The sequence below is a fragment of the Terrapene carolina genome, unplaced genomic scaffold (assembly GCF_002925995.2).
Source record: "Terrapene carolina triunguis isolate 2854851 unplaced genomic scaffold, T_m_triunguis-2.0 Scaffold69, whole genome shotgun sequence".
NCBI lineage: Eukaryota > Metazoa > Chordata > Testudines > Emydidae > Terrapene > Terrapene triunguis.
In genome coordinates, this window is record NW_020664420.1 from 53,597,405 (window position 1) to 53,620,097 (window position 22,693).

Sequence of the window (22,693 nt, forward strand, 5' to 3'; positions counted from 1 at the left end):
CTGTGCTAGTATTATTAATATATTGGCTTGGCATTCTCTTTTTCCAATTAAAGTGACTCACTGTTGATTGGGATAAACGACCCTCCACCTGTACGGCTGACAAGACAGTTTCTGCAAATGCATGGCTCGCTGGACTTTTCAAACCTTTCCAAACCAAACAGAGTAGAAATCTGGCACACACTGTTAAAAAGGTGTGAAGCAAATCAGCTGAATAAACAGAGCCTTTTACAATAAGTAACTTCTGCTTATTTATTAATTCTGAATTACTATTCTGAAAAATTAACCTAGTATGTAGGTGGAATGTACATTCTGGAGAGTAAAGTGAAAGAAGAATGGTTTTGTAGATAACACACGGGATCGGAACTCTGTTCAATTTTCAGTTCTGCTTTAGTCTTCCTGTGTGACCTTGGGCGAGTCAGTTAATCTTTCTGTGCTTCAGTTCCTATCTATGAAATAGGGCTATAACAATAATACTTCCTTAGGTTACTGATTCCAGCTCTTTCCTCTTTAGCTGTTTTCAGATGAGCCAGATTCACTTCAGGATTTGCACCAGAAAAACAGCGCCAGCAGCAAAAATTCCACTAAGAGGGAGGGGGCTACAATTCTACTTTTTGCACAAAAAATGGCCAGCGCTGCCCATAGTCATAGTGTGACTTGGGGTGATTTGGTGCGTTTCCCTATTAGCCTCCTCTGGCAGGGCTCTGATGAAGTCCCCAGTGGAAACTAAAGTTTCCTTCTCCAAGGGAACTAAATATGCTTTCCCTCTCTGCCAATTGCAGTAGTTCTTACTGGTGCAGGAAGGGTATTTAGCATTTTCCTGCAGTACTGGAGGTGCATCTGGTTTCAAGTGGTGCTGAGGGTAAGTTTTGTATGCTGAATAAAGCTGATGTGTAAGTGAAGGATTCTGACAGGTTTCAGAGTAGCAGCCATGTTAGTCTGTATCCGCAAAAAGAACAGGAGTACTTGTGGCACCTTAGAAACTAACAAATTTATTTGAGCATAAGCTTTCGTGGGCTACAGCTCACTTCATCGGATGCATAGAATGGAACATATAGTGAGGAGATATATATATACACACATACAGAGAATTAATTAATTAATTAATTAGCCTCAGAGTTGGTTGGGCAACTCTCACCTTTTCATGTTCTCTGTAGGTCCAAGCCCTGGCTTAGCATAATTTGCATGTAGTCAGAAGTGGAGATAAGCTTGAGCCTGAATTTGAACCCTGGGCTTAAATTGCAGGGTAGACATACCCTTAAATTATACCAAGACTCCTTGGGTATGTCTACATTGCAATAAAAGCCTGCAGCAGGGCTCAGGCTGTGGGGCTGAGCAGTGTAGATGTTCGGGATCAGGCTGGTGCCTGGGCTTTTGTACCCTCCCCCGTTATGGGATCCCAGAGCCTGAGCGCCAGCCTGAGCTTGAATGTCTGCACTCCAATTGTATAGCATCATAGCCAGAGCCCCGTGTGCCTGAGTCAGCTGACATGGGCCAGCTGCAAGTGGTTTATTGCAGTGCAGATATTCCCTCTGAGCCTAATTTTTGCACCACTGAAGTCGAATGGGAGTTTTGCCCTCTACTTCAATAGGAGCAGAATTGAGGCCTTAAACTGAAGCCATCTCACTTTTGGTGGTGTATGGTCTGTCTCTTTTCTTCACCCAATGCTACAATGTAATCAGAGGCATTTGTGATGGTCGTAAATGGTTCCAATTCTTTCTTTGGCATCATGAGCTTATTCTTTCAGCTATTGGGCCATAGAGCTAGTGCTATGGCTTGTGACTTCTGGCATCCATGGCTCAGCTTGCACAGCAGAATGTATGGCATATTCTTGATGCATTCTGTACCTGATCTGGACACATTTGTAATTTAACCACAAAGCTGCTCTCTCCTTTTTACTGATCAATTTTCTTTATTATGCAGAATAAATAAACTTTTCAGTGCCCCTATTGAAGGCCCTGACTGGGGACAACAGCATAATGTTTGCAATGGATAACAAACAGCATGAAAGTACAAAGCTGACTTTTGCGGCTTGTTAGTGTTTGTTTTTACTTGCATTTTGTTTGTAAGAGTGTCCTGTGTAGACTTTGTGATGTGCTAAGTCTGTGTTCGGTGTATTTAGGTTTCGCAGGCTTCCTTCTTCCTATGCTATAGAGCTCATCACAATCTCCATCTGGCAGCTGGCAGGGAAGCCAGTCTTTTTCAGCCTGATTCAGGGAATGAGAGCTATCCTGAAGCTTCTGGTTAGATACCCAGAAATATGCATTGTTTGGCACAAACACTACAGCCCAAACTCTACGATTTTCAAAAAGGCGTTCCAGAAGCAAACCAGGTAACTATATGACAAAATATCTTCTGTCATCTTAATGTAAATATACCACCAGACAGGCATAGCTGCAGCAGCTGAATTCTGCTTCTGTCCTCAGTGGTTCATGGGGAAAAGGAGGCCGCATAACTCATGGGAGGCAATGCAACTTTTCATTAAGAGATTAAAGAATGTTAGTAAAGAGACACACAATGACTCCATAGTTTGTATCAAAACCTATTTACTGAGGGACACTCCCTTTCCTATTCTAGCTAGAGACGGTACACAGGAAGTGAAATTTACCCCAGTGCATATCGCCCGCACAAGGGGCTAAACATTAAAGGGCAAATCTTCTGTAACTAGTTGATGGGCAGATGCATGAGGGAAGAAAAATGCTTCCATCTGCCCCACAGGCTATGTTGCATGAGGTGCTCCACTGCTCCAATTGTCAGGAGAAGGGTCCCTTCTGGAAGACCTCCAAAGACACAAGTAGGCTTGAAAGGATTCTGTTTTTATCAGTAAATGTTAGTAAGTGTCAATTTCACTGTACACACACAAACCGACAAAAAAATTTCCACTAATGATAATCAAAAATTAGATAGACAAAGAACATGCTGCTTGAGAACTTTTTAGAGTTTGATTTAAGAATATTTACTTTGTATGTTTTGACATGTGAAGTTGACAATTTGTGTTTTAACAGTTAAACTTCATAACTTTTTGAATTTCATGGTCTACTGTCATTAAATAATTGTCTGAACTCCTCCCCATAATTTCATCAAACTATGAAATTTAAATTGATGATAATCTACATAAATGCTTAAATAAACATAGATTATCTGTCAAAATTATATACAAAATTGAATTCTGCCAGGCCTATGTATAAGACAGGGTATTACTGTGATATCTAGAAAATGTGTTCCAAATTATGGAACTCACGAATGCTATTGTCAATTTCTGGCACGTTAGCAGAGATCCACAGTCCTGCCAGACTGAAGCTGCTTTTTGTTTTTACTTCCTGTATGTGCAGCACAGGGTCCTGGTCCATGACTGGGCTCCTAGGTGCTACCATAACACAAATAAATAATAGTAGTAATAACAAAACAAAAAAACCCTAGGAAATTCCATGCAAAAAATGTATTAAGAGAACATGGAGATTCCATGATTAAATAAGTAAATCAGGAAATGACACAGTATAAGATTTCATTGTTCTGTGATTGGACAGCTCCAGGGCATCCTGCTTAGGGCTTCTAAGTGCTCAGGCAACAAATAATTATGTGCTGCTTGCATGTATGTTAATCTTTAATTACTTGATTACATAACCTCAATTTAATATATGTTATAGAATACATTTTTATACAGCCTTACATATATATGTTGTGTAGCATCTTACTGTAGTTTTACATTTTATACTTGCACTAACAGTACTGCCATATGATACCATCTCTCTGGATTGACTTCATAAGACTTTTTTTATATGTTGCGTTCTCTTCTCTAAGATATGTATTTTAATAATTTTGTTAGCACCCATATGTATGTTCCTTTCAACCAATATTACAGCCTTCCAGAGGTGCAGTTCCAAGCATTAAGCAGTCAACTATGCTGCAAACAAAGGCGTCTATAAATATGGCAGCAATTTTTCCATCGTTACTCTCTATTATATATCTTTTCTGTAGTATTGCTCGTAGGTGCAGTTACTAAGTATCTTTCATATAAATGACTTGCATGGGCTCTGCTTGATTGGAACACAAGATAGTACAAGACTGTACTACCAGATGCCATGTGGGTCTAAAGCTGTAGAAAAAGTTGTATGGTGATATCTTGTAATTAATGAAAGACTGTACTGTAATGTATATTACACAAAGGGCACAATTAAGGATGCTCATTCAAATGTAACTTGGCATTTTCTGACTTTTTGTATTCTGTGCAATCTTACTACTACTTTAATATAAGGAGAATAGATTCTGTTTTAAATTGTAATATAAAGTTCAGGTAAATAATCCTGCATCAATAGTTCTTCTGTTTATGACATATTTAAAACTTTAAAGAAATAATCATGGAATAAGAGTACCTATGGGTTACATACATTTCCCCATGAGTCTGTCCCTTTAAATTAGTGAGTAGCATTACCAGAGAAAACAGATGATACTATGTGATTCTAAAAGCAGAAGGGATTGAAGAGTGAAAAGGTCAAACTCCTCCAGCTTTTAGCCTCATGTCCTGTGTATTATCAAGTTCCCCCGTTTCTTTGCTTTCTTATGTCACAAAGACAGTCAGCACATCTGTTGGGGGGTTTAATTTATTACTTCAGAGAAGGAGGAGTAAGAGAAAAGTGGTACAAGTCCCTGTTAAGAACGATAATACAGTAGTGATAGACTATATAAAGCAAAACATGATGTCTGTCTACTTTCAAGCACTACATATGTCTGGACTTGCTGACATTTTTGAAACATCAGCTTTTTAAATCTTATTACAAAGTGCTGCTTTCCAATGCTATTGGACTAGCTTTTGGTTGGTTACCTACTTACATCAGAGCTACAGTTGGGTCTTAGTAAATTGCTAGATCTCACCTCTTGGTATCGATGTTCACATTGATTCTTATTTTTCTCTCAGGCCATTTGTTTTGGATCCTGCAAACCCAACATTTAATGTGTGTGAGAACAGCAACGCTTGGGATGAAGTGGCTCATGTGGCGAGACGGAGCCTCCTTAAGCCTCTTTTTAATGGTGTGCAAGCGAAAGAGCCCTGGCTTTTTACAAACGGCTGGTAAAAACGAGAGAAAGAGTTAGCCTGGTTGCAGTCCGGTCAAATAGGTTTGCCAAGGCATATGACACAAGTCTGCCTATAGGAATATTCCAATATAAAGAAATGTAAATGAAGAATGGTGGGGTGTTTTTTGTTCTCTCTCTAATCTTTTTAACAAACAATTCTTTGTCATTACTTCTGAATGAACAAGACAATCCATTCTAGTCAGGGAATGAAATCGTCCGCTACATTTTTATCCCTGTGCGAGGGACGAAGCTGAAAGATATGCTTTCTTATGTTTGTAAAGAGTTTGACTAGAGCAAAGAGGGCAACTTTTCACAGCTCCTACAACTTCCTTCCTTCCCAGCTCACTAGGGCAGCACTGGAATTCCATAAAATGTCTGAGCATTGTTTATTTAAAAAAGGCCCCTGGAAAGAACTCACTGGTTACACAGTAAGATGACTATAGCTCCATAACATCTGGCAAATCACTAGGTTGCAATAGATAAACGCTGGAAGGCTCTACACTAGGCTGTCTCTCAGTACATCGTTTATTTCCAGAAGTTATGGCCGATCACACATCTTCTGAGGGTAAGACGAAGGGAAGGTCGGAAATATAATGAAGAGTAGAGAGAAATTATGTATCCAGACTCTACCCATTGTATGGGGTACTAACCATTTTAGTTTGTAAAGACAGACTATTTTGTATACAGTTTCAACATCAGTAATTTGGACTACAGCACAAAGACCTCACCTGAAGGGGAGTTGGAAAGACTGCATTATTTTCTGGAATGATGGTTCTGGCAGTGGTGACAACAGGAGAAACCACATGGAGCATGGGACCTGATCCTACAAGGTGCTTGAGCATCATCAGCACCTCCTAGAGTTCAGGCTAGTGCAAGAAACACAACTGAGACAGAACAAGAGGGAAACAGAAGTGGGAAAGTAGTCAGCATCAATTTTTCTCTTGAGTAGCATGCTGTGTTAGGCTTAAGGCAGTTACCTGATTAAATTACTTCACACTAGCACAGCAGATCATCTGGGATCCAGGATTTGGGGCCTAGTAATTTTTTATTCGGCTTTACTTTGATTTATCTATGGGCAGATAACTCACATAATTGAAAGAAAGGATAGAAATTAAATTGTGTTGAGAAAAAAAGTCAAATTATTAGTCCATTTTAACTGTCCAGTAGGACTGTTTTATTTCATCATCCAAATAAACAAATATAAAAACTAAGTTATTCCAACACTTTGCCATTTACAAGCAGTTGTTTAAATACGTTGTGATGCTGAAATTCTACCCTGATAGATAGGAACCAAATAGGTAGATAACAATTGTTTATCAAATGCAAAATAGAGCATGTACTGTTTACTGATAAAATTCATTGTACTCTATGAATCATTATGTTTTGAAAACACATCCTGAATGAAGGCTATTTTTTCCAAAGTGGTCCAAGCAAACTATTAGACGTTAGTGCTTCATTAATTACAATTGAATTTGTGCTGAGAGAGAGCAAACACCACACAGTCTCTCTCATGCTGAGCCAAATAAATTAAAAATTCATCATTTTCTATTATGTATCTTGTATTTGTTTTAATGACATAATTGGCAAGATTCTACTGCCTGAGAATTTGAATTGCATAAGTATATGTTTCTCAACTTAATATAGCAAAGTGTTGCTGTAAGATGGATTTCTGCTTTCGCAACAGATGCTTTCATGAGAGGGTTCTCTCAGTGGGGAAAAAAGTGAGAACTAAAAGCACTTAAAAGTACCTTGGTGCTACCCAGCACAGACTTCACTCCCAGCTGCTGCTACTTTTGAAGAAGCTGTTTTCTTTTCTATTCTCCTATAGAAGCTCCTAGTACAATGAGCAAAATAATTAAGAGAAGATTGTAGTATTTCTTTCCTTGCCAGAAGAAACTGCTCCTTACTAAATAACTTCTACCAGAAATCTTGGAAACCTGACAAATATTTGCTAATTTTTTTCATTTATTGTGTATATTAGGGTAGTTCCTAGAGGCCAGCTGAGAACAGACCCCAACTGTTAGATCCTGTACAAACAGACTAAGATACAGTCACTGCACAAAAAAGCTTGAAGACAATTGACATTTTATCCTCAGAGAAAATAATCTTGACAAGCTATGTTTTACTTCACCATGCTTCCATCACCACTAGTAAGGTGAATGGTTTTCCAGAAGCAGTTCTATCATTCTTGTTGCACAGTTCCTGGTTTCCTCTTTCGCTTCACAGGTGGCTACCTTCCTGGACCCTAACTTTACTTTGGATGGTAAAAGAATGAGGCAGTTTTGTTTCAAAGTATTCATTTCTCTACATTGAAATACATGACATTTAATGGCCATATTTTCATAACACTGGGAGTACTAGATTGGACCTGCACTTCTTACACAAGAAAAACACTAATTTAAGTCAGTTCAATTAATTGAAAAAACTCCCAGTCAGCTGATTTTGCTTGAGAAAGGACTACAGAATCAGGCTCTTGGTGGTTAAATATTTAGTTGTAGATTTTAAAAACCTTATTACAAAATAAGCTACTGATATTTATAATAATACTCTAACACCTGACAATCAATTATCCACACTACATTTTACATAGTATAAGTAAGTCAATCCACTCTAATATTTGTTGGCTTTTCTTTGCTTGCATTTTTGCAATCTAGCTAGTTCCGGTACCAGAGCATTGAAGCTGTGGCAGCATGGGCTTCAGCACAGGCTGTACAAGCCCATCCAGAACCCTACTCAGGTAGCATGAGCTGAAGCCTGTGTTGCCATGGTGTCACTGCTCTGGTACCCAAACTATCATTAGACACATAAGGTCAAAAGTCTTGTGCTGGTTTGCAGTTGTAAATGCAGTGAGGCTTTTGCAGAAAAGCTGTTTATAAATTTGTTTTTTTACAGTTTGTGCTCCTGGAAGAATCTTTCTACAGTAACTTTGAGAAAATAAACTACATGGACTTCAGAAATACTATTTGCTTGCATTGTCAATAGGAGACCAGAATGGTATAGAAGAGTTTGTGGGCGTAATGAGCCCCTATGCATAAACTATAGTCTTTCACATCACCTAGTACTAGTAATCTCTAGCTTTTTTGATTAGGTCTGTATGAACCCTGTGACCAAATATTTTCCTCATCTCTGTACTAAGTTCTCTTGGTGAGAAAGACTTTGTACTGATCAACACTGTCCATCACTAATATGCACTAAAGTTTTCTGCAGCAATTTCCCATTCAAGTTAGCTGTAATATACCATTCATATATCACTTAATAGACCAAAGGATAGTGTTTTTGGGTTGAGCTGAAGCTGAAAAATATTTTCTTTCAAAAATGTGATTTCTTCAGCTCCTTTAGTGAATACACAAAACAACAAATAAAAGTGACTAATGGCTACTTCCATGTGTAGCCTAACTACCAAGGGTTAGTATGTTAGAGTTCAGTGTTATAATCCTACTTCAGGGCAGCAGGGTTGTGCTAGTGATAGGCACTTAGGGTCAGGCCCATTTGCTCATCATTTGAGGATGAGGTAACTTGGTCGCTGTAGATCTGGCTTAGTGCTAAACTCAGTATTTCCTTCTTTTCTTTGTAAAACCGCAATTCTTGTCCAGCTTTCCTGGCTTCCTCCAGCTCTCGCAGTGCCACTTGTAACTCTTGGGAAATAATTCCTGGAGATTCTTGCTCCTTCATAATCCAGTCCAGGGCCATATGACTTCTCATCCTTTCATCTAAGGAATACTGGGAATAATAGGAAATTACTTCCTATTACCCAAGAAATTCACAACAGAAAAAATATTAACAAAGAGATTCTCCTTTTAGTCAAACAGGCTCTAGCAGAACTTCTTAGCTTCTGTTCTGGAATTTTAGCCAATATGATATTCCAGAGTATATCAGCAAATTTGTATCTGTCAAACACAACTAGCTAAAGAAGCTAATGTGATCATAAATCTAATGATGAAAAATTTAACATCCTAATCTTAACTGTAAATTTAGGACATTTAATATAATCCTTAATTTTTTAAAACAATCCTTATTTTTAAAAAATAAATAAATGAGATTATAAATTATCATATAATTTACAAATAATAAAACATGCCATTTAGATTTTGAAGGAATTCTTGTGCAAGCAATATAGCATTTTACATTATATTGCATCATTCACTAAGAAGACTCTCAAAGCTCTTTACAAATATAGGTCTCAATCCTGCAAAGATTTATGTGTATGCTCAACTTTATGGGTGCTTACTTCTTAACCTGAGTGGGGAGGGGTGGGTGGGGGAGGGGAAGAGAGAGAGAGAGAGAGTGTGAGTGTGTGTGTGTGTGTGTGTGTGTGTGTGTGTGTGTGTGTGTGAGAGAGAGAGAGAGAGAAAAGAAAAGCTAAACACAAATAAATATTGGTAGGATTGGTGCCTATGTGTGTAATGACCTACAAACAGATAAGGCTCTGTACTTGTGAATGCTCTTTTCAGATCAGGGTCTGAAACAGATATACAGACTCTGCACTGAGATCGCATCAACCACCACTGAAATCCAGCCCCATGTGGGATGACACACAGCAACTGTTTAACAGTGCATAACGTTGAGTGAGCACTATATTTTTAGAAGAGGAAATTAGAACACCTCAGGGCTTGTCTCCCCCTGGGGAGACTTACCGGGGGATCAACGTGCAGCGATTGATCCACCGGGGGCCGATTTAGCGGGTCTAGTGAAGCCCGGCTAAATTGACCACCGATTGCTCTCCTGTCGACTCCACTGGAACAAGAAGCATAAGGTAACTCAACAGGAGAACTCTCCTGTCGATCCAGCGCTGTGCAGACACCGGAATAAGTCGACCTAAGGTGAATAATGTGAATAATATAGCTGGAGTTGGGTCACTTAGGTTGACTTAGCCCCGTAGTGTAGACCTACCCTCAGTCACCTGTGATTCCAGAAGGAATGTTGTAAGTAGAAAGTATATTTGTGTACCAACACTTTTAAGGTTCTTCATAGCACAGTTAATATTTGTAAGTACACTTTGAAAAGTAACTTTTTTAACAGATGCCTGAAAGTGAGTTTTTCCCCCTTTGGACAACATACTCTATAGGGCGCATGAATTATCTTTAAGATGTAAGCATTTAACCTGATACACTTCCAAGTATTTTCACAAAAACGGAAGTTGAGAATAAGAAGTTTAGACTATAGTTTATTTCAGTAAATTTTCTACTTATTTATTTTCCATCTTTGTCAATTGGTAACTAGACAACAAATGGCAACAGATAAATGTGAGGGACATAAATCTGTTCAAGAACTTTACTTTTCAGTGGTCAGTTTTGTTTAGAGTCAGTTTCACTTTCTTGGTGCTGCAGGGTTTGGATTTCAGGCACTGCAGGAGAAAGTGTTTTGTTGAAAAAGAACACTTAATAAAAAAATTAAAAGCCATGAAAATATTTTTATTTATAGATGTTACAGTACGTACTTGGGGACTAAATGTAAATGGAGCATCCATATAAATTATACTTTTGGACTTAAAATGGGAAGGGTAAGCTCAAACTTTAAATAATTGAAGAAGAAGAAGAATTAAAACAAAGGAGGCTAATAGTTATGCCTAGGTTTGTTTTCTTTTACCTTAGTTATATCAAAATAGACTGTTTGGTCATCACAAGAGATTTGAACAGCAATTTCTTCCAACTGTCACCTATGCACAAATTTGTTTTTGCTTCTCTGAATCCCTCTATCTCAGTTCCTGGTTATATATATAAACCAGTCACAAAGTGGGAGCTTATTGTAATATCTTACCTGACGGGAGCACTTTGTTTCACGTAGGGCTTTAAGGCTTCCATTCCAATGCAGCAGCTGAAAGACTATCATCAGCTCCTGTGGAATGAAAGCACATTGATTACTGATGGAAATCTTCAAAAGCTGTACCTTTGCTCTTTTAAGACGAGTAAAAGAGTGTAGATTTGATGTCATAAAGAAACAAAATTGACCCTAATCACATTAAAGGGTGTAATACATTAATGAAAGGCATATGGACATGCAGCTGGAAGCTAGACATTCCATGGCCCTTTTCAAAGAGAATAGGCGATAACCCCTGCGTGCTGAACAATATTCTCACTCTCAATAGTATAGGTTTTAGGCTTGATCCTGCAACGTGTTGAGCATCTCGTTAGGTGTTGTAGCCAGCAACCCTTGCCTTTAGTCACAGGTTTGAGGGCACTCAGTGCCCCACAAGAAGCACCCAGTATCTTGAAGGATCAGCCCCTTAAAATCAACAGCATGTGTGAACTATTGTTGAAAGCACAGTAGAATATCTTTGTTTTTGTACATAGTGACTGCATGGCAACAAGTTTAATTATTTACTTTGCACTGAGATACTTCTAGTATGGAAGGCACCACATAAAAACAAATTTTGTTCAGCATGTGAAATTAACCTAGCCCCTTGCCTTGCACCAAACTGAAGCAGTATTGTATCAGCACTAGAAGACATATATCAGTAATCTGAAAGCTCTTTGAATTCAGCGGGGTTACCTTCACATATAAATAGCTACATTATTTTTGTATTTTATATATGATATATTTTCTGGTGTAGGCAACAGTGGATCATCATGTCCAAATTAATACTGGTCTCTAATAAACTTCTGTTGAGGGACACCAGTTTTTAAACAGATGCCTTCCCCAATCAAATTATTACTGATTATCAGGGTAAAATGAAATGGAAACTTTGTAAATTACCAATTTTTTTATAGTGAAACAAGAACAGATATTGCACCAGTAAAAATAAATGGATATAAAATTGGAGCTTGCCTTACATGCTTTAACAGGGCAAAACTACGCTGTGTACATTTGCACTCAACTTGAGTCACTGTCTCAGACTATTTTTCTCATTAGTACTCCAAATGTAGTAAATACTATCTTAGCTTCCCACAGTCCATGCAAAGCGCAGAGAATTTTACTTCTAAATACTGTTTCTGTTACAAAGCTGCTAAAGTAGATTCATTAATTTTAAAAACTTTGTTTTGTAAACTTTTCCCTAAACATAAGGTCAGCTATTTCTTTTAAAATTGTGCATTAGAGTGCACATTTTATTGCTAATTTTATTACCTCAGTTTTACAGATGGAGAAAGTTAGCAGGCATGTTAAATGATCTGCTAAAGGCCTCAGAGAGAGTTAGCTCCAGGGTGCATGCAAGGGACTTCTGTAAAATCTATCTGTACTGGTGCCTGGAATATATTTAGCGAACACTCAGACGTGTTTATCGTGAGAGAAGACAGCACTTTTTATTGGCTTTGAGTGCACATCACTAGTGCCCTGCCCATAGTAAACATTAGATTTAGATTGATGGATGAAATAAAGATGATGATGAGATCACTGAAAATCCTGCATTAACTGGGAGTCCAGCTTTACCTTGATGTCACAGGAAATGATGTACTGGAAATTACTATGTACCAGAAATGTTATGACCTAAACCTTTGCCCTTCAAGAATCTGTCCTAATCCTATCCAACTCCTCACCCCTCATGGGAAGGTCCACCTTGCCTAATGAGGAAAACCAACAGGATTTGATGGATAGGGCAGGACCCCTAAACCAGAGCCTAATGAATATCCCTACCCTAAAAAAAGAAAGAAAAAAAAAGAAAAGAAAATTAAGAAACACAGCTAAATGCAAGGAAACGGGCAAAATATAAAAGGAAGAGAGAGTGAGGTTTAAAAATTTGTGACGAGACCTGTTAAAAGGGAAATAAAGGATCTTTTAAAAAAATGTTAAAATTTAAATGTTAACCAAAACACCCCAATATTTTTTCTCACATGAATAATTTGAAAGGGGCCTAACCAAGCCTCTATTACTAGACCCCAAACCCTCCTTCGCTAGAGAGGATGTAGTATGTGGCCTCAAACCCGTAAACCAGAGCCTGATAAGTAGCACCAACGCCTTGGAAATGAGAGAGAACTGCAACTAAAAGTATGAGAAAAGCTAAAATGCAAAAAGAGAGGTTTTAAAAGCCTTGCAAAGAGATGGTTTTAAGGAAAAGGGGACATTTGTAAACACAAGTGTTAGCTAAAAGCACTGCACGTTTTCCCACATGGATAACTGAAGAGAAATTTGTAAAAGATGTAGGTATTGATAATGATACTTTACAATAATCTGTTATAAGTGATATTCTTATTACACATTTGTTGTTAAAAAGCAAATATTAAGATTTTTATTTAAAGAATTGTTATAACCTTCTATAAGTACTAAAAGAGAGGGAGCAAATACAAATGGGAATTCAGAAGAACTGAGCCTTTATAGGTTCTAAATCCCTGTAGATATTCACATTGTCATTACAAAAGGTCTGTCAATAACTTTGAAAAGTCAGTTCATCCCACCTGAACCCTCTTTTCTCAATTGTTAATCTTAATACATGCAATAAAATTCCATTTCTGTTGATTTTTTTTTAATTTGAATTGGTATCTTCCCTTCACTCATCCATCAACCCAAATCTGAAGTTTACTATCAGCAGAGTACAGCTCAGCCAATCTTCTTGGGCTGCTCAAAATAATCTAGTTCAAAAATCACATCTTGCAATAATAGTGAGATTGTGGCCACCTCATTTGCATAGCCATTTCCCCATCCACTAATTTGATTCTGATCTTTACATTGCATATGTATTTGCTTGCCCCAGTTAGACAAATCTGAATGTTCACAAGAGGAGTGTTTGAGCTAGTCTCGATTCACAAACATTGTCAAAACAAAACAAAAACAACCCAATCCTAAATTACAGTCAGTTTGTGATTCACATGCACACCTTAGTTTATTTTTCATCAGAAGCAAATACCTCATTAAATGAGAATTTGAAAAACAGGTGGGTCATATTTAAAAACCTCATCCCATAAACACGTTTCCTTCATAGAGTTCTCTATAGTGAGACCTACATAAAGGAAATGTTTTTGGGATGAGGTTTTTAAATACGTCTTGGCTATTTAGAATGATATAAACAAACACATCTGCCTGGAGACTGTATTAGTTCTACAATATATTAAATGCTCGCAGGTATGAATCAGGGGCAACATCTCTCTGACCGGTCTATAACCTTGAAAAGACTAGCTGACAAAGTACAAGACATAATCACCATTCCTCCCAATTACCAGGCATTAAAACAGGAATATTCTTCCCTATATACAATACTTTACATAGCATTTAGCTATTCATGGTAAAAATCAAATTTAATGTGCAGTGCTGGACTTCAGACTTCCCTGTAAGTGCTAAAGCAGTAGAACACTTGCATTGTCTTTAGGATATATCTAATCGGTATAAGAATGCATATATGCAAATAGAGAATATTACTGTTAATTGAAATGCTGATTATTGCAGAGGCCTATCAGATTTTTGATTAGTTTCCATGGCATATTCTCCAATAATGCAGATTAAGACAACTGCCACTTTTAATTAGGGACTCGAACAAAGTCGGGTTTTTTAAATTCAGCTGGATAATTGCTGTTAGCATTTCTCAAGAAGTACTGAATATGAATATAGCACTATGGAGGATATGAACAGGGAAATCAGAAGATTCACACACCAAAGGTCTGGATGGAAGGAGGTTGGCAGCAGAGGAGTAGGGGAAGAAGAGAGGTGGGCCAATTCTATAATAGCCATGATCACATGATGTTGCCATTTTATGATAATTGGTATTTGTTTTATGGCTTTTAGTCACTCAAATTTGAAGTGTGATGTTAATTTAACTTTCCTCATTGTTGCCGTGCAGTCCTGAGCCCTCATCTGAAATGCATCTACTTCTATTTGACACACAAAGACTTACAAATGAGTCGAGTTTTTAAGGTGCCACAAATACTCCCGAGTTTTTAAAAAGCATTTTTCCAACATATATTCAAATAGAAATCAAATATTAAGTTTAATGCTGGAAAAACCTGTTAAATGGTGAAGTCCTGCTAGTTAGTGCACCATTATTGCCTGTTCCATATATAGTGGTATTTTGTGAGGCCTATTTTAACATGTGTCAAGTCATGTGAGTCTACCACCAAGTACTAATGTCAAGAGGAAGAAGTGGGCCCTTTATGTTTAAGAACTAATACAGATAGGCTTTCAGTATTTATCAATCCAACCTGATGATCTTTAACAGGGTGTGATGTACCTTGGTGACAACTGGATATCACAGAACTTGGATTCATGAGCAGCAAGCCGCATTCCAGCCTAAAAAACCCTTTGAGGTGGTCTTTACAGCTGTTTCCTTCTTGGAGAGATTTATACTTTACTACATCCACTTACTTACTTCATTCTACAGCAACCATAATTCTTTCTGATCAAAGCTCTTTTTTTCAGGTTCAGCTGCTTTATGCTTCTTTACAGAAGACATAACAACACCTTCCTTTTTTAGGTATCATGAGCTGGATGAAGTAAAGACATACAGCATTTCCATGAAGAGAAACAAATAACCAAGCCTGAAAAGATGCTGCTCCAAAACAGAGAAAGCAGAGAACAAGGCAATTGGCCAGGTGGACAGAGGGTCTGACAGTTCCCTCTTGACATCAGCCAGCCTACCCAACACATTGTCTTCAGACTTAACTATTCAAAAGTGAATAAATCAGGAAGCACAATTTTATATCCTTGTACCTGAAATTCTAACATAGTTTTCCCCATGTTTGACTCCAACATATAATGATAAGCCCCGATGCTTGTGCTTGGGTCATCAGCATCACTTAAAGTACCCTTGGAAAGGAAACAAGACAGAGAGATTAGTATTGGGATGTTTGGTTATATATATATATTCTAAGTTTTAATAATTTATGAAAAAAATTCCATTGTTGAAAACTTGAACCATCCGTCATGCTCCTCCTTTCCTCCCCCAATAAACTATTTTGAAGTGCAGATCAGTGAATCAGAGCTACATTGACATGATCTTTTGTGATGCCAACCCTTTCCAGCACCATCTGGGAATCTGAAAGTGCTGTAACAACTAGTAAATTTTAGTTTATTTCTAGTTAAATATTGATCTTCCTAACAGGAAACCTTGTGCATCCTTAGGAGATTTGCCAGTCTTCCTGGAGTGATGCTGAATGAGGACTCCAACTATCATATCATCATTGGGAGTGGGGATACAGGGGGAAAAAAAGACTAACTAGAGATAGTTGAACCTCTAAAGGCTTGTGTTTGTATAAGCATCCAGAAGCTTAGGTGCTTGCTTGATGTGCTGACCTATACCCACCACCAACAGACCCCACGCCCTTTTGTAGTTCCAATCATATTTCTAGTGACATGTCTGGGAGCCATTCCCACACAAAATAGGCCTGATCTTGGGTATAAGCCCTGTGATCTGTTAGCTCCTCCAATACTAGGTTTCCTTTTTTCCCTACCTACCCAGGCAGCCCACTGCCCTCATTCATCCACACTTGGCTAATTGGCTCACTCACTTCCTTCTGTAAGGCCTTCACACTGACTTGGTGTTTTATGTTAGCGCAAGTGCATTTGAGTCATCTCAGTCTTTGCACACTAGAATTAAAGGCTAGTGTGCAGTTCCCCTTCCCTTCAGAAGATTTCATTCTTCAGATCTGTGGAAGATCAAGTCAACTCACTGTTTCCACAAAGAAGCAGGAGGAAAGCGCAGACTAATCTTCCAAACCTATAAGATCAGAGGAGGGCAGAAGCATTTGGTCTGCTCCAAATTAAAATAGAGCACACTGGAGGGGTTGAGTAGCAGGATGCTGAGTCTCACACCTCCCTCCCACCAAAAAACCTGCCACTCATGCAAGTAAGGGTGTGGTGGGAGAAAGGGCTAATTTGGGACTTCCAGTATCTCCCCTAAAAGAGATGAAGGTCATCTATTTGACCATTTCAGAACTTTTTCAATAAAGGTTTTTTCTATTTTGGGTGGAGGATGGGGGAAGGGAATGGATTTTAAATTTGTCCATACCTATTTACCCTCCCTTCCTTTCCTTCTCCTCCTGCACACTCTGGTACATAGGGTGTCTGCCATTTTCTGCCATTATGTTAATCTTGTGTTGGTCTGTTCACAGGCTTCTAGTGTTGAACTGATGGATTTTTCTTCTTTATTGTTCTGCTTAATGTTTCTCTAGGTTACTGTCTCTCTCTTTCCAGGTGGTGTTCATGTTATCTCTTGATGTGGAAGTTGTGTTGGTGTCATCTTTAAAGCATGTCTATCACTATCGTCTTACCAGGTTTGATGCTTCAGGTTGATTTGCTCACCTTAGAATTTCTGATCTTGCAATCTTTCCAATGAACTTTGAAGATCTTTGGAATCTTCAGGCATTTACTTTGGAATTAGTTGATTTTATCAATTTCTATTGTAGATTTCCATGACTCTGTTCCATGAAAGAGGACAGAGATAATGCTGGTGTTAAACATTCATATTTTTGTGTCATTGCCAATCAGGCTACTTTTCCAAATCTTTTCAAGTTTATGAAAGGTTTTTTTTTTTGCTGGTTTTTATATTTGTTGCTTAGCATCTAGCATGGTATCACCACCATTGCACATCTCACCCCCTACCTAGGCAAAATCACTTATTTCTTCTCATATTTCTCCATCTACTCTGACAGTTGCTTTTGGAACATTAATAGCCATGTATTTTGTCTTCTCCTTATTGATGAAACAAACCAACTTGTTTGGCTATGTCTGCAAAAAGCTGGGTCTTCCATTAAATATGTTGGACTAAGCAGTACAATGTCATCAGCAAAAACAAGGTAATCAAATTGCACTTTTTGTCATTTATCCATAACATTTCTTGGTTGCTTTCTATGGTTACTTTCCTCATGACATAGTCAATGACCAGTGCAAACACCCTTGCCTTACTCCAGTTGTCACTGCAAACCATTGACTGATGTAATCACTATCTCTAACTACGCATTATATTGGCCTTGATTATTCTAATTATTTTTGCTGGTATTCTGTAGTATGCCATAATTTTCCAAAGACAGTCTCTGCATACACTGTCAAAAACCTTCTGGAATTCTACAAAATTTATCACAAAAGGTGCTTGCCATGCCATACCTTTGTTGTATAATATGTCTGAGAACAATAATATGGTCTTCACAGGATCTCAATGGTCTAAAATCTGCTTGTTCCTCTGTAAATTGAAGGTCCATTTGTTTCTTGATATGTTTCAGGGTGATGTTGCACATGATTTTACCAGGCTTTGAGAGTGTTGTGATTCCTCTCCACTTATTGCAGTTAGTAAGTTCACTCTTCTCCAGCAATTTTACTATGAGGCCTCTCTTCCACTGGGTTTTTTTTTTTCTTCTCTTCATATTCTATCCAAGAACCAAAAGAAAGTCTGGAGGGCTGTTTCATCACTTGTTTTAAGCATCGCTCAAATAATGTTATCCTTTCTAGCTGTTTTCCCATTTTTATATTTTTCTTGCCACTTGCCTGTCTCTTCACATGTCTTAACATTCATCAGTTTTTGCTTTACACTTCTCTTTTCCTCTGCTGCCCAAATAAATCACTAATCCATTGTTCCCTTTTAGATTTGTTGTTATTAAGGCTGTGTTTGCACTTTCTAGATAGCACTCTGATGTTTTCACACAGAGCATCAATGTCTTGGTTTTCTTCAGTTGACTCCATTAGAACACTGAACATGACCTTCAGTTCAGATTGAAAAGCACTTTTTTTTTTTAAATGTCTGGTTCTTTTAATTGTGCACTACTAATGCATGGTCTTCTTTTAACCTTCTTCAGACTCTTTAACTTGATCTTCAGTTTAGCAGTATAAAGGTTATGATTATGGTTACTGCCCACTTCCACTCCCTTGTATGCACATCTCCAGTGAGCTGTGAAGCTTTCTTGAAATGCAGAAGTGATCTATCTGTTTTTTTGTAGTAGCATTTGGGGAGTTCCATGTCACTTTATGGAATTTTTTAGGAGGGAATATTGTTTCAACTATCACTAGGTTATTCATGCAGGAAATTTCTACTAATTGTTCACTATTTTGATTCATGTCCCACCCCTGCCACACTTGCCCATAACTTTATCAAACCAATCATTGTTACTTCCAACCTTTGTGTTAAAATCACCCGTTGTCACTATATCATATTTTGGGACCTCGGTTAACACATCCTGTAACAAATTTTAAAAAGTATCTTTTTCATTGATTGGTACATAGTTTTGTATGACCGTTAGTTTAAAGAATGTAGTCTGAAATCAAGCTTTAATAATTATTTCATTGACTGATTCCTACTCAGTCAGTGCCTGCTTAGCTTCATTCAACGTTAGAATTCCTACTCCAGCTTTATGTCTACCATCTACATTCCCGGACTAGATGATAGTCTTATTTATTTTTCTTAAAGTGCACTTTGTTCAGACCTGTCCAACTACACTCACTGATTCCAAGGACATCAAGATGCTACCTATCAATTTATTTAATTATCTGAGCAGTTTTAGTAGTTTCCTACATTGTTCTCATAGTCCAAAATCCATTTTTCATTACTGATTTGTCCTTAAGCATGGGACTTTTCAGGACATGGGCTTCCTTATGTGTTTGACCAATGCTGCAATATTCTTCACAGGAAGCTGATCTCTTGTTCGAGTCTGATGCCCACCATTATAGGTGCTGGTGTTTGTTTCTGTAGTACGTTTGTTTTATGTGATGAGGTTACAAGCCCCACACATAACCTTAGGTCCATGTCTCCTTATTTATTATTCAGAGCTGTCCACATGTGGAGACTTCCCCATCCATCACCCAGGGGATGTGCTTGGTAGCTTCTGATGCCCCATATTTAGCCAAAAAAATGCAGCACATCTGATTGATCTGGACATGATGGCAAAATGAGGACAGATGAATGGATGAATTTTAAGTGGTAGGCCACAACTTTTATTGCACAGGGGAGGGGTATTACACACCCATCCTCCATATTCCCTTATACCTGGCATTCCAGTGCAAGGGTTACAGGGCTCCTACCAAATAACTCATAACTCAGGGTAGGCTCCCTTCAGCCTACCCCTGGGACTCAACTCACTTTGAGTCCTACTCCCTCCCTCCTGTGAAGGGGACAAAGGATTCTGCAGAAAAGGACCTGGGGATTACAGTGGATGAGAAACTGGATATGAGTCAGCAGTATGCCCTTGTTGCCAAGAAGGCCAACGGCATATTGGGCTGTATTAGTAGGAGCATTGCCAGCAGATCGAGGAAAGTGATTATTCCCCTCTATTCAGCACTGGTGAGGCCATACCTGGAGTATTGTGTCCAGTTTTGGTCCCTCCACAACAGAAGGGATGTGAACAAATTGGAGAGAGTCCAGAGGAGGGCAACAAAAATTATTAGCGGGCTGGGGCACATGATTTACGAGGAGGGGCTGAGGGAACTGGGGTTATTTAGTCTGCAGAAGAGAAGAGTGAGGAGGGATTTGATAGCACCCTTCAACTACCTGAAGGGGGGGGGGGTCCAAAAGGATGGAGCTAGGCTGTTTTCAGTGGTGGCAGGTGACAGAACAAGAAGCAATGGTTTCAAGTTGCAGTGGGGGAGGTCTAGGTTGGATATTAGGAAGCACTATTTCACTAGGAGGGTGGTGAAGCACTGGAATGGGTTACCTAGGGAAGTGGTGGAATCTCCATCCTTAGAGGTTTTTAAGGGCCGGCTTGACAAAGCCCTGGCTGGGTTGATTTAGTTGGTGTTGGTCCTGCTTTGAGCAGGGGATTGGACTAGATGACCTCCTGAGGTCTCTTACAATCCTAATATTCTATGATTCACAAGGGTGGGGACCTCAGCCTGTGAGAGTCACAACGTCTCATCCTATCACATGAGCCCACGGCCAGTCAGCAAAATCTCAGGTCTTTTACCTTTGGGAACCATTCTGTGTATCCTTTTAACCACACTGTAAACCAGCCACAGGACTAGCCAGTGACTAGTTTGATCACACTCCCCACAACCAAACCGCCTGGTATCACAACTCCATCCATTCTTACATACTCTGGTGCCGGCCTCTGGCAAATGTTCACCATCATCCCTGAAAAATTCAGGCCAATTGGAACAGATGTCTCTGTGTGTGACACTCTGTATCTCAAAATAGCACCTTGTAACCCCCCATATTCACCACTGTGATATGATTATGATATATTTTGTACAAAGTATGCCTTGTGAGATATCATTTTAAATGTCTTGATCTGTTGAACATTGTTAGCCTGTTGGATTGTATGTGAGGTTATGAAGTATTGCTATATGTATTACTGAAATATGTTGTGAGGTTGGGAATGCCCACAGTCAGCCTTTCAGTTGCAACAAAGGAGGGCCCAGACAGTGTTAATGGCTCATCAAGAAAACAATCCATTATCCCAGAGGCTCCTTAGAGAAGAGACATACGCAGTGCAGACTGCTACACCAATGGGGGCTGACTGACCCCACCTCACAGCAAAGATCTTTCTAGCAGCTGGAAGAAAGTATAAAAGAGGGAGAGTGACATCATCACTTAGCCTCTCCCCCCACCCCATCTCAACACCCTGGAAGCACGTCTGGAAGACTCTAAAGGTCTATCAGGCCAGCCTTACAGAGCTTTGTCATGAGTGGTCCATACCGACACACCAAAATCAAGGGCAGGCATGCGGGAGGAACCCTGCTGAGTTAATTGCAGAAAGGAAATTAAGCCCAGACCATTTTAGCTGCTGTTGATCTTGAAGGCCAAGGAATGATTTTTATTTGCGTTCATTGTACCCCAGAAGGTGGTTGGATTATGTGACCAGAAGACCTGATTATCTGGCCAGAAGACTAAGTCACAGAAGACCCAGAGAGGCTGACTTTTAGCCTGCAGGGTCAATGGGAGCTGAAGAAAATGGCAGCACTGCTCCTGGACATCAGTGGGTGCTCAAAAAAGAAAGTGCAACCCACCACACCCTCATCAAATGTCTCCCTTTGCTTCCCCCACCTGTTCAGGCAGCTGGGTGGCCACTTTCTGCCCTTGGCTATGGATGTGTAACTTGAATTGGCTTCAATGGACCCTCAGTGACTTACTGGAATTTTGAGGTGGGGCTTGGCTTTTGATTGGAATAGAAATTTCTGATAAGTAAAAAAAACAGGAGTTAACTCTCCAAATCACTTCTGAATTAATCTGAGGCCTGGTCTACACTACGACTTTAAATCGGATTTAGCTGCGTTAATCCGAATTAACCCTTCACCCGTCCACACTACAGAGCCAGTTAATTCGAATTAAAGGGCACTTAAAATCGATTTCTGTACTCCACCTCGACGAGCGGAGTAGCGCCAAAATCGATTTTGTTAATTCGAATTAGGGTTAGTGTGGCCGCACACCACCGAATTACTGTGGTTAAATTAATGGGGTAGTGTGGCCGCACACCACCGAATTAATGTGGTTAAAAACCGAATTAATGTGCTTAGTGTGGCCGTGCACAATCGAATTTATACAACCTGTTTCCCAAATTCGAATTATCTAAATTCGGATTAATCTCGTAGTGTAGACATACCCTGAGAGTCGGTGGTAGTTCAGAAATACACAGTGTTTTATGCTGATGCCTATTGCCCTCTACCTGCTCTTCACTGTCTCAGTAATCCATTGATATGAAACTCTACCTCCTGTCCCCAGTCTTTTCCAGGCTCTGCAGGACTGCTGCCCATTCATCTGAACATTAAGGTTTACTTATTTGAGGCCTGGTCTACACTACGACTTTAATTCGGATTTAGCTGCGTTAATCCGAATTAACCCTTCACC

The 22,693-nt window shown here is 39.0% G+C and overlaps 1 protein-coding gene across 1 annotated transcript in view; it reads right to left on the minus strand.

Annotated features, from left to right (window-relative positions):
• Positions 1-8,338: 8,338 nt before the first annotated feature.
• LIX1 (limb and CNS expressed 1) overlaps positions 8,339-22,693 on the minus strand; it is a 44,547-nt gene continuing 30,192 nt past the window's right edge. The window contains exons 4-6 of the mRNA XM_024218920.1: positions 15,640-15,735; positions 10,828-10,905; positions 8,339-8,814 (exon numbers count right to left, since the gene is read on the minus strand). Coding sequence (XP_024074688.1) covers positions 8,530-8,814; positions 10,828-10,905; positions 15,640-15,735 — 459 coding nt within the window. The 3' untranslated portion in view covers positions 8,339-8,529. The remainder of the gene's footprint in view (positions 8,815-10,827; positions 10,906-15,639; positions 15,736-22,693) is intronic.